Below are 18,248 nucleotides of genomic sequence, written 5' to 3' on the forward strand. Positions count from 1 at the left end.
TCAATTTACGACAGATCGAGTTGTCGGAAATTCACAGTTTAAAGTAAGAACCTATCACCAAGACTGAAACAGAGGACAAGAAAAATTGATATTTAAGGAAAAAGTCTACAACAGGTTTCGTTTATTGCGGAATTTCATTCATCGTACTGCCAATTTAGTCAATGTTGACCCGAGTGAAAAGAGGTCCAACGGATGAAGCTACACACGAGAAGCTCTATATTTTGGTGTAAAAAAACACCCCTAAAAGTTTCAGCAAAATCCGTGATCCCGAGGTCTGACACTCTCGTTGTTGGTTAAGCTCGTATGTCCAGTTGGGGATTTCGGAGTATCAGAGAGCACTGTACTGGAAATGAGTTGATTGAATTCAATTAACGTTCTTGCATACGATTAATCGACAGTGAGAGTGTTTCAATGTTCACAGCTTAATCCGTTATGCTCCCTTTTTTATTACACTTTGTTTTCGTTGTTTCTTTTTTTCGTCGAAACCTGGAAAGCCAGAAGCCGGTTATAACCTACGGTGAAACGTTTTATACATACGAGAACATGAAGTGAAACTAGAGAAGGAAATTAAGCTTATAACGACGGTACGGAGACAGCCACGCAACAGCTGCAATAATTCTCCCTTCTTCACGTTTTGAATAATCTCTTTTCCTCCTACGATTTTCGAACTGATATTTACGTATTTTCAATGATGAACAAAAGATAACCATCATTGCTTGTTTGAAAGTCTTCGACATGTATACCTAATCGCAGCTTGTTGATAAAGAAGAAAGCAAAAGTAATATCTAACCACAAAAAGAAATCATGTGCATGCTTTCCATAGAAATGCATAGTTAATGTTTTCGCAAAAATGCCCTAGATCTAACAGACTGTTGAACTCGCCTGATATTATTACAGTGCAGTGTAATATCTGCTGGTGTTGCATCGCATGATTCCGTAAATGATCTCCCCGTCTTGTATTTTACCATTATTAAGTTGTGGTGTACGAGTAGTGTAGGTTAGATGAAGATGCCGCAATGCCTCTCGCTTCTCGCAGCAGTTCCTGCAGCATCACAGCATGATTCAACACTTCATTCGCCTATTTCCCGGAGCCGCTATGATTGCCTGCAACGAACGTCTCAGCTGCAGCAGCAGATTTCTAACCGTAAATTTTGCGGTAAAACACCTCGGTAGGATGAAATTTCCAGATTACGTAGGTATGAACTTAATTATACACCTATTTACCGAGGTACGTGTAATATTTCCAAGCCGTTTCTCACCAGCAGAGACCACTCGACGTCGAACCCAACGTAACACGTATGCATGTTGTATCTGAGAAACGCCTGTCGCACAACACGCCAATGTCAGTTGGGTTGCAGGCACTGCAGGCGTCGCTTGCGTCCGCGACTCTGCGACGAGACATTCTACAAGTCATCGTCGGCAAAATTTGAGATTTAAGCTCGTCGGCAGAAAGGATTTAGCGATAAAACGTACAAAGCAGAATCGTTCTCCGGTAAGTCCCCATTAATCACATAATATATCGACCCTTGTGGTTATTCATGGAAAGAAGGATTGAGTGGTGCGTACACTGTACATTAAAAAGTTTTTTCCCTGCATTATTACCGATTCTACAATTCTGGTTGACAGCTTGCTATTACAGAAAGCCTGTTTGTTACCTGCCGACTCTTTCTGTCACTTATCCGTCAAGTGTGATGCGCGATTCGATCTCCGCATCTCTGAGGACGAGCAGTTCCGAACGAGGAAAAAACGTTGTTCGGAATGACATTGACCTGTACGATTGGTTAGGTCAACGAAGAGTTCCCGATCACGGAAGTCTTCAATTCTCATGACTGACAGCAGGAAGTTGCAGGGAAGACAGCCGTATCGGGTAACTACGGAGGCCTCTTTCGATTCCCCGCAACTTCCTTCCTTATTCAGATAACTTTCAAGGATATCGAAACGGGCCAAGTGACGTTTGGTTGTAACATTTAACCTCTGACGAACGATGATAAGTCGATTCTACAGTTATACTTATTGTTCGAATAGATGAAGACTCACCTCCAAGTATGCTGAAGAAAACCGGAACAGGCATCTTCGCACTTTAAACAAGGTTGACCCTTGTCGATGTCCGTGATTTGCGCCCCCTAAAAGATAAAGAGTTTTTCATTAAAATTCGGAAGATAGAATGTGCCACGAGGCTAGGTGACGGTAGCCGGCACGAAACTACCGTAGACATGTCGTTCGTTTTACTGCCTGCAGTTATACCTGCATTATTCCACCAATTGTGAAATAGTGAAAGGATTAACGTACAACGACCACTTGTCAAAAAGTATAAAAGTATAACTTGATAATATACCAGCTGGTCTGCGCAACTTTTTGATCATCACCGTTGGGTAAAATTGACACAGTAAATATATTTCCGTACGGCATTCGGAATATGTATTGAGTTTCGGGCTACTTGCCACCTGTCTTGGCTCAATGTCAAGTGTTTCTTTTCCCCTTGTTTCTTCTTTTTTTCGCCTCTACCTAAATCTCAACCGAATTTAGTCGTGTCTCTTAGTCACCAAATCACTCATCGTTTGGTTTCGATCACTTTCGCCATGCATGAAACGAGCGACTTGTTAAACGGACCAGAATGAAAGACACGATCATCGATATGAAAAACTGAAAATATCATCCTTCCTACTTCTCTGCTGCTTACCCTAAGGATTATTCGATCTTGCAATAATTAGACTTGAGCCTTGCGCGTGAAGCTCACAAATAGACTATCATAAAAGAAGGTCCGGAACGCATGCATCATGGAGGATGATTCAGAATATTCGAGATTGCATTGCATGTGGATATTTAGCTCAAGCGCTGCGTATCTACATATAGCAGATTCCTGACCTAGACAAAAGTAAATTATGTACAGCTCTTCAGAAATTAGTCACAGGTCTCTTCGCATTCTTGAACTCCGTCCAAGCGGTTCAGGCATTTGATGGTGGATGCGTGCGTTCCCGTACATCTTGTTACACTTCAGCATGTCCCTGCGGTTACACGGTAGAGGTTTTAAATTTCCAGAAAATTCCATGAATCTTAACGTACCAACTCCACTCACTTCCCCAATCGCTACAAGGTAAGGAGTGAACCGAGGTCGAAGTAAGTAACGTTAACGTCACCGAACATCGGGAAGCTATTCATTATTTTACAATTTCAGAATGACTTTCAAGGAGTTGGCTTTTGAAAAATATGGATATGTTTGGTTCAGTATGGTTTACTAAATTTCATACAGTTTTAATGGTGCGAAGTGACGATTTTTCCTCAACATGCATCGTTACAGTAACTTCAGCCACATGGAGTGAAGTCGTTTGAATTTTCTGCGACCAGTAGTTAGTTATCTGCTGCTAACTATGAATATCGTTATACCATATTTTCAAACATTATTCAATTGTTCCAAGGAAGATTCGGAATACTTGAAGTTGCTGAAAAATTAACGCATCGAAGAGATACTGAATTCTATTCTCGAGAAATAAATATTTTCTAAATACGTTACGTACAAATGAAAGAAAGCGCTTCAAGAGATTGCGAAAATGAAATAACGAAGAACACGTTCGTAACAGTTGACACGTTGACACTGTTTAAATTGCGAGAATTGATCTCGAAGCTTGAACGTTAAAAAGATGAATGCGCTGACTTGAACACTTTTAAGAAAAATTTCCGGTATTTCTCTACAGAATAATAATCCCAAGATGCCCAGGTTTTATATGTACGTACGCGTAATCCTCTTTATGCGCAGGATGTACAAAGTATCAGGATTATAAACGGCAGTATTTAAGTACGTGGGTGGATGCAAAATCCTCCGCATAATTCTTGCTCCCCTCTCTAACATATATGCGACAGCGTTCCCTTACGAGTTGTTTCCTTCCTTTTTTTTCGGTTTCTTTTTTCTACATTTATTTTTAATGCCAGAGAGAAATTTCTCCTTGGGCTGAGTTAAAATAGTGAGCTGCTGGAGGATTAATCGTTTTCAGAGAATAAGATATCTTCGCAATGTGGCGGCAGAGCACAGAACCGCAACGTTGGTCTTTCAGCTTCGTTAATGTAACCGCGGTCTTGTCGCAGCATAACGTAGAGTAAAGTAACAAGCGATAATGCCAATCGTTCAAGTCACCTCAAGCGTGAAGCGAACGACAATAATTATCACGGTAACCGTTTTATGGCAACTTGGTTAAGAGTCACATTATAAATACGAGCTCAATTATTGCGTTATTTTTTAACACATTTTATATTCGGTTTTTATACGGGCTTCTTGTTATTTATCCCGTGTATTATACGGCCTCTTATTTTCACCGCCGATATTTTATCACTCGTTGAATTCAGCTCTCTGGGTACTCAGAGATTGACTACAATAAGCTGTGCGTTTCACGTAATGAAAATATTTCTACAGGGAATAATAGAGCTAATTAGAGTTAGCATAGAACTAGGGAACGCTGGCTCAATGTCGCGAGATAAAGCCAAAATCAGTTTATGCTGTTTAATCAAAGCGAACAGAGTGACTGTCAATGAGTACCAATTGTGAAAAGCCAATACTCGATCGCCGAGTGACGTTATTCGCTTATATAATTTGATTTTCGCTCAATTCTCAAGGGTACAACAGCGTCAACGTGTAGAATCAATATGCGTCAGAAGGATAACCACTGAAAACATATCTGCGCATCATAAATCAAACTGATCATTAATCGTTTGACAGAGATTTAGGAAATAATAACCGCAGATTCGAGTAAACCGTGTTCAGAAAGTGTGTTCCGAGATAAATGTCACTCCTTGACCGTCGGCTGTAGATTATCGCGATTCGTAGAATAAATCCAGCGTTACAACTGCGTTTGACGGAAAAAAGATAGCAATGACGTCACAAGGTTCTCAACAGCATACACATGCACATGACCAAGGTTTCAAGGTAGGGGACACATCTGAGGATAGCGATCCTTAGCTGGTTCGACGTGTGACGTCATCTCATGTGAGATGCAAAGTGGATGGACATAAATCCGTTCCGCTGTTGTAAAAAAAGGAATTTGAAAACAAGCGAGACATAAGCGGGTAAAGAAAAAGTGGCTGCTGGGTACGAGCTACTAGAACCGAGATTATAGACTGGTTCGGATCACACACAAGGATTGAAAATAGGGATCGGAGAAAGAAAAACGTTTCGATCTGCTGCAGGACGTCGGTAACAGCGGTCGAAGACAACCTTGAAATACCAGTTCAACCGGAGCTGTGAATATGCCTTGCTTGGTTCGCAGGTACGCTTAACTAGTACTTATACAATAACAGGGTACAGTCAGGGGATAGTGGGCAAAACCAACCACTTTGTTTCAAAGACTTAATGTGTCTCAGTAAAATGGAATACAATGAGCTATGTTTTGCTTACGTAGATAAGTACGCTCGTTCTACACCCTGCAATACTTTTTTCCCAAGTTGGATTTCACACGTTCTAGCTACGTAAAGCGTATCCTGTTCAGTGTAGCATTGGGTCCCCTTTTTAATTCTGCATCGCTGGGTAGAAGGAACTTGGAGCAAAGAAGAACCATGTTCTGGACAAAGGGAATTTATGAACTGTTGGAAAAAATAATCGGCTCTTCAGAAGTCTAAAAGCCAAGATTCTTGTCCGTGATGTCTCGCTTTGAGTCTTAATTACCGTTTCCAATGCAGACAAAATAGTTTGACGCAAAAAGATAAAGGTTCAAATTATGACACTAAAAAGCCAGTACAGTCAATCAGTCAAAATCTGCTGGCTTGTACAATGATGACATGATGCAAACTACGGTGAACTAAGAATAAGGAATCAATATCATAAGTACATGATTACACTGATATTGACAATTTCAGTGAGAACATATTGTTGCTAGCAGACGAGTCCAAAATCTAACCCAAGTTGCATAATACACTTGGTACAAAATATCCAAATGGTTCCTTCGATCCAAGTCACGCCTACGTCATGCACGGTACATACGAGTGCAATACTTCCTCGAGGGGATAAAAGTGCACACTTGGTGCGATTTGAACGGTGGCGTGTAAAATAAAAAGCGTGAAGCAGCCTGATCACTTTGCATAAAATCTATAAATAAACCGACCGCAGGTATAAAAACCATAAAATGCGAGTACCATTACGTCGAATATTACGCGTGCAATACCTGGCATATTATCGATAAGGTTAAGTACGAGGGGTGTTTTTACAGCCCCCCGAGATTCCAAGGCGAAACGATTCGAGTGTCGCGTATAAAATTATTGGCGTAAAATGTCCAGTGCCATGACACATCGAATCACGTCCGGTGGTACAAACAAACTTTTACTTTCTACTGCTCCTGCTCCTACAGCTGCTGTTGCTGCTGCTGCTACCACTGCTGCTTGTCCGGATAGAAAAATAAAAACACAAAGAAAAAAGCGAGTGTAGGTACCTACAATCACCCGTGAGATTAATCTTTCTTGCACAATCGCTGGATAGACATGCTCCAATTTCGTTGCGACAAAGAGACTTGTCTCTGGCAGACTAATCGTGCAACTATAAATCGTGCGATTGATTTCGCATGCTCGAAGCTCACGGTGAACGTATACCGACTACTCACGTATATCCAATTGATGGCATGTGAATCACGTGCATCATGTACATTTATATCCACTGCAACCTAGCTACCGACATTTGTTGATCTTTCGGTACCTATCGCGATGCCCAAATTGTCATAGATTACAGTAGATCGCTTTGCTCGTGTGGCTATAAAACTACAAGTTATACTGCAACGTGTTCACGTATCGAAGTTTTTTTTAATGTTCACCTGACATTTCGAAAAAGTTCAAACCACAGACCGTCGAGGTAGAAATTTATTTTCATCAGAATGAGGTGAAGAAGTGAAATTAGGAATTTCGTGTTAAACGAATAAACTGTGCTAACGGTAAACTGTACAAATGTCATACACAAATACGCACATTCTGAACAATTTTCGTACAAAACTTACACGCGTTGATGCAAGAGTAGATACAGTACCTTAAATACAATTATTTGAAAATTGCGGTCAGAATCACCACAAATCAGACACCGTAAAAAATTAAATCTCTCTATTGATAAGTTTCAGTCGCAATCATAGGAATTCGTTCCATTCAATTTCAAGTATGGATCGAATGAGATAGGGATCTATCAAGTTCATGAGTCTTCGGAATAGATTCGAACCCAATTCCCATGAGTGTTACTGTCAATTTTCATGAAGGGGGGGTCTAAAATTGCCAAAAATAGCACAAAGCGATATCTGATTGGCATCTTACGGTAATGACAATTTAGACTTTCAGCCTATTGAATGGCCACATAGATTTCGTTATGTTGATTTTTCGACAAGGAAATGGAAGAAACGAACAATGAAACTTGTGCTATAAAATCTGAGAGTAGAAGGATTACTAACAACCCGTTTTGATCGGCGTGTCTAATCAGCGTTTCAACGACACGGATAACTTTCAGAACAATATAACTTTGGTGCATAACCAGCTTATAGTCATGAAAGCAGGCCGCAAAGATTGAACGTTGTATATTTATAAAATCGTCGTTAAATTTTGCCTTACAAAATCGTCTGGTGAAAGGTTTCCGCTTCGATCGTCATCTCTGTAATGTATTCGTAGGCAGGCGGACGTGTTGCACTCGTGTACTTATCACGCATAAACCGCTCAGTGTGACAATGCGGACAAGTAGAAATTGCGATGTGCATACGTGATAATAATCGAGACGATCATCGCCGTCATTTACAATTGTAAACCACAAAGCATAGAGCATATTTCATCGCCGAACGACGTCGAAGTGTTCGAGCACCTTCGGACCTTCATAGGAAAACTGATAATTGCAAATGATCCTCATTTAGATCCAACTCCACTCGGCTACCTCGAGCAACGACCGCGTGCACACGACTCAACGATATGCAGATTCGATCCGGTTTCGTGTGCATGCACGACAAGCGACTGCTTGTTGTAATTAACCGGCTGTAAGCGAGACTGACAATGATTCAGACATGCATCGATGGTGCGACGTGAGCTTGGTCTGTCTTTTCAAAAGAAATAACAAAGTGGCCACCGATATAGCAGTGACTTTCCATTTTGCTGTTCGACTGTGAAACGTGGCCAGGTTTATGTACGTTGCCATGGATTTGGATTTTGAGAAAATCCGTGGAGGCGCATCTGTGGACGTGTCGTGTGTACCTACATTGGTTATACCTACGTGCTGCAGCAGCGACGGCAATAGAAGCAACAGGCGAACCAGGCCTTCTCTTTGCAAATATGGTCACTGCCCACGTGTGCGGGTCGGTCGTGTGGCGTATAGCCAAATATTGAATAGCCGGGAGGAATACTAGCTGATATCTGCACCCGGCTATATTTAGTCATCTTGAATAACGATCGCAAATGATTCTTACTAATTATCATACTTCTTTTCACATTGACGCATACATAGGTTAACGAACTCGCAACACGAAAGCATCGGCAACATTCTGCGACAGCATCTTCATCGTGGAAGCAAAGTCAAGCCAACGAAGAGACGGCGGATGTAAAGAGGTATTGAGCTGATTCAAAAAGGAAAAAACGTAACGAACTTGTTTCAAATGAACAGAAATTCGTATATACGAGGCACAAAGAAATCTCCCAAGCCTTGTCCGTCGATAGAAATGTATAAAGTCGGAAGGCCTGAGAAGAGGTGAGAAGAATAACGGCAGTGACGAGCAAATAAATGAATGATCAGTAACGGTATCGCGAAGCAATTCATCGATATGGACCGGACGTCGTTGCGTTGATCGGATTTGAGTCCCGATCATCGTACAACGGAGTTTTGGTATGACGAAAGTGGGTATTTTTTTAATGTGCTCTTTTTTGACAGCTATTGTTAGCGCGTTAGCCGATTGGTTGGACAAATCCGAGCTTGCAGGAGTACAAAGGCCAATTTTATGAAACACATAAGCGACGCACGTCGACACGGAGAGATCGTATCTAACAACGTGTCCTATGGAGTCCTACACAATATATGGTAAGTAAGCATATGGAGGCGTGTGGTGACATTTACGTGACGTATATTAAGCAACTCCGCATCTTATGTAACGAAATCTTGGCGGTGGTTTCTTTTTACATTTTTTTTTTTTTTTTGACGCGTTGCTGCTGCGGAAAGTGACGTGAGGTGTGAAAAATATAGTGTATAAGTAACTGGTCACTCGTGCGCAGAAACTCGCTCGGCCCACGATCATCGCGCATGTTAATAAATATCGTGCGCCTCCATTTACACCCAGCATGATCGGGACTGTGTGGCGGCCTACGAGATGTCAGAGATCAACAGGCTGACGGAAGTTGAAAAAGGAACGAAAAAACAAGAAAAACAATAAAGTTTCAACTCATCCTCGTACCCCTTCTCTGTAGCTCCACATTTTTCTGGCAGGTGTGCTAGCGCTTGTCCAATCCAATCTATCCATGTCCCCCCTTTTCGGCGAGTGGTTCTCGTTGTCGTTTCTCCGGTTGTTCCTGATGCCGTTGTTTGTTTCCTCGGTAAAGAGCGCGCCACGTTTCGATCGCCCCTCGTTCGAGTAATGGTCCTCCGACGGGTTACGAATCCTAATGGTAACCGGCTCGTTTCTCCGTCCATTCTGATGCTGAAGACCTCTGTCAACTTCGACCGTACTCCGGGTCGACTTCCTGCTGGTCCTCAACTCCCCGCGACCACGTTCGTGAGTAGATTCAACGGCTTCCATCCTGGGCGGTGAGGCAAACCTCTCGCGAAATTGATCATCCTCGGACTGATCCCCGACCCTGCCCTCCCCGAAGCTGTACGTTTCCTTGATCGGACTGCGGTTTCGTCGCACGTATTCCTCCTCGTGCTGATCATAATTGACGCGATCGGGTGACCTGAGTTTGCTGTTTTCCTGTAGGTACTTTACACCGAATTGCTTGTTCGACTCGTACCAATCCTTCGCGTTGCATGTCGCGGATCTTCTCTCATCCTCGAATTTGAGATCCCTGTCATCAGGCGGGGTCAGAGGTCGCATGTGCCTGCCGTTTCTCTCCTGGCTCTGCGTCAGCTCATCCCTAACCTTCAGGGAACTCCGCCGCCTGACTTCCGGCTCCCGTTCCCTACCGGAGTGCGAATTCTTCCTCCCCAATTCCGGGTCCTTTCGAGGTCCAGGCAGCGCTCGCTCGTACCTCTGAATCTGGACGTCGAACTTCTCCGGTGAACCGGAGTAAACGTGGCTCCTCCTCTTCCCCGACGATTCCTTGGGCTTCTCGTCCTGTTCCCGAGCCCTCTGACGTCCAGAGCGTTCCAGGCTATACGTGTCGCTCCTTTTCCGGAAACCAGCATCGTTCGATTCCCTGTAATCACCGTTGGTCCCGCTCCTTCGTTCCGGAGATCTGAAGCTCGGAACTTCCACCTGCTCATCCTCATACTTGTCTCCATTTTGCCATTCGTCGTGCCTCTCCCTCGAGGATGACCTGACTTTTGCCTGGTACAACTTGGCGCCGTTTTCCCGACCGATCGGCGACCTCTGACCTTGCTCGGACTTCCGTCCAGCCCAAAGCGGTTCCTGGATCTCGTTGGTTTTGAACCTGTTGATAAGTTGCCTGATTTTATCGTTGTCCCTGTTTTCCGGGGACGGATTACCGCCGTACCTTCTCTCGGTCGAGCGTTCGGGCGATTCACCGCCTCGACTGGTCCCGAGATTTTCGATTTCTCTCAGCAGGGCTCGATGGCTAGGCCTATGCCCCCCTACCCGGTCATCCTGCCGATCTGGTGAATTGATCGATGATCTTTCGCGACGTGGTCGAGGATTGTCACGAAGGTTGTTCGTCTTGTTCAGTTTGTGCCTGTCACGCTCGAGATCAGGCGATCGACTCTTTCCCCTCCATTTTCTCTCAACATGATGATCATCCCCGGCGTCATCGAGATCCGGGGAGCTGTGCTTCACCCTCGACTTTCCGTTTGAAAGCTTTTTTCTCTCCTTCTGCTCGACTCCGTTCGACTTGAACAAGTCGAGCCGAGACTTTCTGTCCACCTTTGGACCCACGTCTCTTTCCCCGATGATGTCATGGATGTTCCAGGTTCCAAAGTGATCCCGACTTCTTTTGTACAGAAGGTCGGGATCCTCGTCATCGTCCGGCGGTGATGCGTACCCGTTTGTTTCCTTGTCGTACTTCGCCTCGCTCCTTTCTGGGAAACCGTCGTATTTCCCTCGGGAATCCTTGCGGGAAACTTTGTTCCGTGAACCATCAAATCCGGCCTTTTCTTTCGGTTCCCAACCGGAACTGAAGTAAGTCCGAGACTTCGACGAGAGCAATGACGTCGGTTTTGGTTCCTCCTTCGCCGAGCCTCGAAGGCGGGACGTCATTTTAGCCAGGAACGGAATCTTGGATGATTTTCCACCACGAATCGACGAACCCGAGCAAATATCACCAGATCATCACTCAACACAGTCTAAATTTATACACGCGGTAGAATCGTAGTATAAATTTTAACGATTGTAATATTTATCTTAAATCACATAAAAACTGTTACTATATCGAAATATATACTAAAACTACAAACAGCACGCAGCTATCCGGAACTTCGATCACTTCGTCACAATCAACGGGAGTAGAGCGTGATTTGTGTAAAAAAAAAAATAAATAAATAAATAAAAAAAATTGCAAATGAAAACAGAGGAAAGCTCGCTTAGAACTGAACAAATATCACGCCGACACGGAGACTCAAATTATGAACCAACTACAGTTGCTCCGACCGCGAAATAGACTGTCGAATCTTGCCTCCTCACTCCTTCGGCCAGTCGCACTGAATCACCAAATTTAATTATCACTCGTCGGTAAGAGAGATAGAGATAGAGACAGAGAGAGAGAGACGGCTGTAGAAAAGAGAGAGGGAGAGAAATGGAAGGAAAAGACACGAAAGGTAAAAAAAAAATCGATTAAAATAGGTGTTTTGCCGCGAAAATATAATACTCTTGCAGCTCGAACGAAAGGTCGTACACCGCGCGGCAGTCGAATAAAGTTTATTAATCAAAAATTTGACGCTCTCACAGAAGCCACATTAATTTGTAAACCGCACAAACAAAAATGAGCTTCGGGGTTCTCCAGGAGGCGAGAGGTGTACGAGACTTGTCTCGGTATCCTCGATTGCGGGAAATGGTTCGATCTTCGTTTACAATTAACGACCGGGTGACTTTTGCACAACGCGTTTACACCAGCGACATACCGATACGCTGGATCTAAGGAGTGAATTTTTTCACATTTCACGTTCCTTCCGTTGTTTTTTTTTTTTTTTTTGTTTTTTGTTTTTTGTTTTTTGCTTTTTTTTTGTTTTTGTTTTTTCTTTTCACAGAATTTATACGGCGATGAACGGGAATCGACGAGGAAGGCGAAGAACGAGAAACGATCGTCGGCCGGAGGCTGCAAGTCCCGTCTGACTCTGTGTTGAGCCAACGCTACGCGGGAGGGAACGACGGACTGACGGACGAACTGCAGGAGGCCGGTTCGCGGCCACGCGAGAAAGCAGCGTGGTGTGCGCAGGTGGTGAAGTACCTACCTATCAACCTACCTACCTGAGGACCGTCCTTGGACAGATTTATACGGAGGACGAATCTTAACGGGCGCTGGCTTTTGCAAAATATACGCTCTTTTATCTCCAGCCAATTTTTACGCTGTACGATTCGTGCGTTAGAGGTGGACGCGCAGATTTACCGTGTTCACGGTTATACACGTGAGACTAACAGGTTTTCGCCAGAAGTACCGAACTTTAACCAAAAATAACGGTTCGAAGAGAAAAAAGAAACGAAAGTAACGACTATGACTTAATGACGCGCGGGAATTTTGCTGGTAGCGCTGTCGTTGTCATTATCATTGTTGCTGTTTGTATTACCGTTGACATTTTGCTTCGTATCGAAGGTCTGATAACGTAATAGCTGTGGCCAAAAAATTCGTTAAGTATAGATCACTGAAATCCTCGTCAGAATTTAAGTCGTTTCATTTACCAAAATTATAACGAGTGTAGTGATTTGATTTTTTGAATTGCTATGAATTGATTTGTTGAATATCCGCAAGTCTCGAATTACATCTGAACGAAAAATTAGACAGTAGAATTAATTTCAAAAGCTTCGAACGTGGGTTTGATATTTACACCCACACTGAAAGAAGAATCATCTATGATTAAGACAAGAAATGTTTACCTCACTCAGTCAGGAAATCACGAAAGATCGATTCTTCGTAGTCCAAAAAGTATTGAACAGTATCATTATTTAACAATTTTCTTATTTTCATTTGATTAACGCAAGTGCTAAAACAAGCATGAATATTACGATTGTCGTCAGGGTTCATTTTTCACAGCCATTCAAAATTGGAAGCACGTGGAATCTGGTTATCGCTAAAAAATTTGTATTATTTAACAAATGTAGCCAAAATTCAATTTTATGCATATGAACAGTGTGTGAACACGTGTTTAAATTCAGACGCAGTATTTCCAAGAAGTTCGATTTTCACCGTTTCTACGATATATCTTAAAACCTTCTTTTTTTTTTTTTGGTATCGTCTGGCAACGACTCACACTAAGTCATGTTTCCGGAAACTGATTCTTCTAGTCATCGTTGTCTAGCTGTCTTGACCTGACTTACAAAAATTGCGCACACAATTATTGATAACATTTCAGTGGTGTGAGGAAAAGACTATCAATGGACCAATTGGGATTACGGGATAAAAGTTGTTGTGTCACCATAAGCAATTTTGAACACATTTTGAAATAGGTGAAGAAGGTACTCGCAACATACGGAAATAAATTTCCACTGACAAAAATGTGTCCTCGAAAGACGGTTGAATTTTTTTTTATCAAATAATGCGAAATACTTTTAATTTTCTATTCAGTAAACTCAAAATGTTACGCATGCCTCTTCAGCGAGATTTTCTTAATAATTATTCCGAAATACCTTTCGCACATGATGAAGTATCATGGAGATGATGGATCGTAATCAATTCAATCAACAATTTCACTCACCCATACAGCCGATAATCGGAGAAAACTTTAAAGCGAGTAATCAAAAGTGAGTCAAAAAACACCGGGAAGCAAAAAGGGAAACAAGTGGCTTTAGATTGGCCGTGAACCAGCCCTCAAACTTCTTGTTCTCACACTGCAGGTTCCAAGTTTATAGAGAAAAAAAGAACAATATCCAATTCGAATTTCTAACTACAAATTCAGATTCGTGATTAACGCTTCTAAAGCCCTCGACTACCATATTACATGAAAATATGACGATTTTTTTGTATTTTGCACCACTATAATGGAACCACCATTACAAGTTTTAGAAATCTGATCATGGATTGTTTATCGGTGACCCAAATAACCTCGGCCTACCAATTTTAACCAAAATCGGAATATTTTTAGATTTTTTTCCACCCTGTTGGATCGCCATTTTGAATTTCGCAATCTGACTTCAGATTCGTGATCAGCCACCCAACAAACCGAAGAGTACCAATTTTCATCAAAATCCAAATGATTTTATTTTTTTTTCAGCTTATCGAATACGCCAAATTTAAATTTTGTAAATCTGACCTTATATTCTCGATTAGCGACCCGAAGAACCTCACGGTACCAATTTTCATTCAAATCCATTAATCCATTCTCAAGGTATCATAATTTTCATTTGATTTTTTGGAACTTTGTTATTTAAATAATTGAAAAAGTACCGAACCGATCAACGCCAAAATCTAATCAGTTCTAAGTTTGGAAAAGCCGCGTCGATCGAGGTCAAAATCATTGAAATCCGTTATCTCGTTCTCCAGATATCGTCGGACAAAAAAATTGATCACACAGACGCACAGACAAATTTCCATCTGAAAATGATTGGAGGTGATTTTATAAACTTCAAAACGTGGAGATCTAGCATGTAAACTCAAAAACAGAGAAACGGGAATTTAAAAAAGAAAGACCGTCGAGGTGAGGGAATCAGCGAGGAGATGTGCAATCGTAGAAGAGACACCTTGCGGCCTCGACTAATTAACTTTAAACACATCCGGCGATTTTCCGTCAGATTTTCACCGCGTACCATTATTTCTTCTCTTCTCTCCTCTTCGCGATTTCATTTAATTCTTTGGAGGGGAGAGAACGACGAAAAGTCGTAGCTGAGGTTGCAACTACGGCGGATATGGAAAAAAGAATAGAATTGCCATTCTGTATACCTTAACGCGTCTATGTAGGCTAAGCCGGCTGTGATCGATTTCACGACCCATTTGACATGCGTAAATGTGAAATCAAGGTCATCGTTCATAAATCTATGATTACACTATAGACACATCATTGGGCCACGATTCCTCGCTTATAGAAAATATCCCTGTCCGTGTACGGTTTTTAAATCGCAACTCACCGGATAAAAATATTCCCATAGCAATCGGCGACGTGATCGCAGAGTTGTAAACAAAGCTATAAGAATCTAGCGATCCGCATCGAGAGTTTTAAACTTCTGCGTGACTGAGCGCTCTCACGTGACTTTAAATATGCGAGTGACGAAAGAGAGAGAAATAAAAAAAAAAACAAAAAAGAAGAAAAAAAACTCATCAAATCAAATTAAATTCGCTGCTAATACCAATCGTACCGATTGCCAAAGGCAAACAATTAGGCATCTTCAAAGACTCGTGTGTCATTTAATCGGTCAATGTTTAAACATAAATAAGAATTTACCGTTAAATTTTTTTTTTTTTTTTTTTATTTTACCTCATTTGCGTGATCGCGCAACGCGCTTTGCGATTATTATACCTGAAAATTACCTCATGGCTCGTCTCGTATTACAAAAATCCAATAATCGGCTGCAACATCGGTTTATAACTGCAGCACTCGTGAAATTACGCGTTTTTTTTTTTTTTTTTTTTTGTTTTTTTTTTTTCAATACTCATCGTCGAAGTAGGTAAAAGTTGAAAGCCTGGCGTAGATACGAGACGAACAATAACTCTGAGTCATCGAGAAAATTCTAGGCTCTATATACTTGGAGATATTCTCGTAGAACAACACCCGAGGCATTTGTTTAATGACAGCTATGATTTAACTCTTTACAATTAGCTGCAAGGAAAAATCTGGACGAATCCTGGTCGAGACCTTTAGACTAATTACGACTCGACTGGTAAATTGCAAAATTTGCAAATTGACCGGCGTTTTCTTGCGGTAATTTGCGCAGGTTTTTACTGTAAATCAGAGAAAATTGTAACAGTAGATAATAATTATAGATAATTCACTTCAACCTATTTGGAACAAAGCAAGCAAAGTTGAGCTGAAAACTTGTTTGCTCAATATGTTACGTTTACGTATAGAGAAAAAAGATGGACTTGTTGTTAGTTGAAAATAAAATTACAACTTTCTGCATCATTTTCTTTAATATAAAGTCTCTTACTCCGTAATATTTCGAAACTTGATGTGAATGGTAGATTTCAATTTTTATCTACAAATTCATTGTTCATTCCTTACTTATTTCTGTAGGTATAGTAACTACGCATCGTGTCATTCAGTGTTTGAAAAAATTTCAATGTCACTCTGTACGTGTAACTTTTTCACGTTTCCACTGTCTCATATTTTTAACGTTTGGTGATATTTTCCTTTTGTAATATTCCGTTCTGTCCGATCATCTCCGTCAAGCGAAGTTACTCGTGCATGACAGGCATTAACGGTCTATAAAATTTGTTTAAAAAATTCGCGAATAGTGAACGGTAGTAAATGACTAAATTCAACTCGCTGCAGTCAATCCACAAAATGTCCACTGATTTAGTGATTGTGAAAACAGCGTCGAGAGTTTCCGTAGATTGTCAATATTCTCAGACAGTACGACGTTTAACTAATGCCGTGCAGAAAAAAACTTTTATTCACCCTCAGAGTTGCAAGATCCGAAAATTGAACGATTTTAACAAAATTCGTGCTTTCAAATTTTCGGATCGTTTCTCCGTACGTGAAATTCTTGCCAAAATAGTATCGATAGATTTTTAGTTGTACTAGGATAAATAACAACTTTAAGATTAAGATAATTTTATCGATCTATTCCACTTTTGATTTTCAAATCTGAAAAGTGAATAGTTTTTCAAGAAAAATATTTAGCTGTTTAATCAGTGATAAGTTTTCTCTCGCCTCTCATCCGATGTACGAAAAAATATCCAACCCCAGAATCCTTTACCAATAACTGCTGACCCCGGAATTCGTCACACATTTCTGTACGATTTCTTGGCACCAAAAGTATTCGTTCGATTTTCCCCGAAGGACGTGACAATGCGCCAAGAATTCAGGTTTGAGCATTGCCGAGTCACATCGTCCCGATGCACGTACAGAATTTGCGAAATTTCCCAATCTCTGTATAAGGCATGACTAAACGCACCGACAGAGACGTCATCCTGCGGTTCATCAAAACGCGTGGGCGAACCGGAGCTCCAGAGTCGGTTTCGTTGCATTCCCACCATCTCTAATCTATCCTGCAGACGGTTTTCTTGTTTTTGGCCCGCGCCGAGTGTAATTTATTTCACCAAATTTCGTTTCATCCTTTTTTTCCTGCATCACTTCTTTCCATTCCAACGCGAGTTTTGCATTTTACCTGTTCGAATATTTTCCACGATTTCTTGGCAATGTCCTTAAAATTCTTTCCACCTTTATTCGCGCCGTAGTTGGTTAGTTTTTTTTTTTTTTTTTTGTTACAGTTTCACAAAATGATCATTTTCGTCATAAAGGCAAGTGATACAACGCGTTCCGAATTTGAAAAGTTTCGAAAGCGCTCAATTTCAAATTATTTGGTGGCGTAACTTGAAGTAAAGAAATCAAACTTTTACGAAAGGACAAACTTTTCAAATTCGAAATATCAACCCTACCCCTCCAAATTCTTTCGGCCGATTCAACTACCAGAAAACTGCACGTCTCGACAATTAATTTTTTTTTCAGAATTATCGGAATTTTTCAGGCTCATATTCGCTGACTTGATCATTCCGCAGATCGCTAAATCTAAAAAAATCCGAGGATATCAAAGCTTGGCAAATCATCGTCGAGCTTATCACTGATCAATTGGGAATATTAACAAGAAACCTCTGCGTTTTCAACGTCTCCGAGCCTGCAGAGAGACACTTTGAAGCTTTCATCAGAGTGTCACAGACCGAAGAATTTTTCGTCGGAACCCAATTACGTACGTCGGATCAAAGAGACATCGAGGCCACTTGCTCCTAAAATTTTTCACTTACTCTCCCTCGTCCCGAGCTTGAGAGCTTGCGAGTTCGGGGTACGATTATCGGGCCTA

The 18,248-nt window shown here is 41.5% G+C and overlaps 1 protein-coding gene across 1 annotated transcript; it reads right to left on the reverse strand.

Annotated features, from left to right (window-relative positions):
• Positions 1-249: 249 nt before the first annotated feature.
• On the reverse strand, positions 250-11,605 carry LOC138190323 (uncharacterized). Its single transcript, XM_069138171.1, has 3 exons — positions 9,375-11,605; positions 2,038-2,123; positions 250-343 (listed from the first exon to the last, which is right to left on the reverse strand). Exons 1-3 carry the CDS (start codon positions 11,343-11,345, stop codon positions 250-252), a joined length of 2,151 nt encoding a protein of 716 aa, XP_068994272.1. The 5' UTR covers positions 11,346-11,605.
• Positions 11,606-18,248: the final 6,643 nt, after the last annotated feature.

The sequence above is a fragment of the Neodiprion pinetum genome, chromosome 1, assembly GCF_021155775.2.
Source record: "Neodiprion pinetum isolate iyNeoPine1 chromosome 1, iyNeoPine1.2, whole genome shotgun sequence".
In the NCBI taxonomy this organism is placed as follows: Eukaryota; Metazoa; Arthropoda; class Insecta; order Hymenoptera; family Diprionidae; genus Neodiprion; species Neodiprion pinetum.

Bases quoted from the DNA above. Each gene is read 5' to 3' on its own strand.
- LOC138190323 (XM_069138171.1), bottom strand. From the start codon at position 11,345: ATGACGTCCCGCCTTCGAGGCTCGGCGAAGGAGGAACCAAAACCGACG. The intron at 2,124-9,374 runs GTACGAGGATGA...TTTATCTTTTAG, and splicing joins TGTGGAGCTACAGAGAAGGG to GGGGCGCAAATCACGGACAT. The intron at 344-2,037 runs GTGAGTCTTCAT...ACTCATTTCCAG, and splicing joins TTTCTTCAGCATACTTGGAG to TACAGTGCTCTCTGATACTC.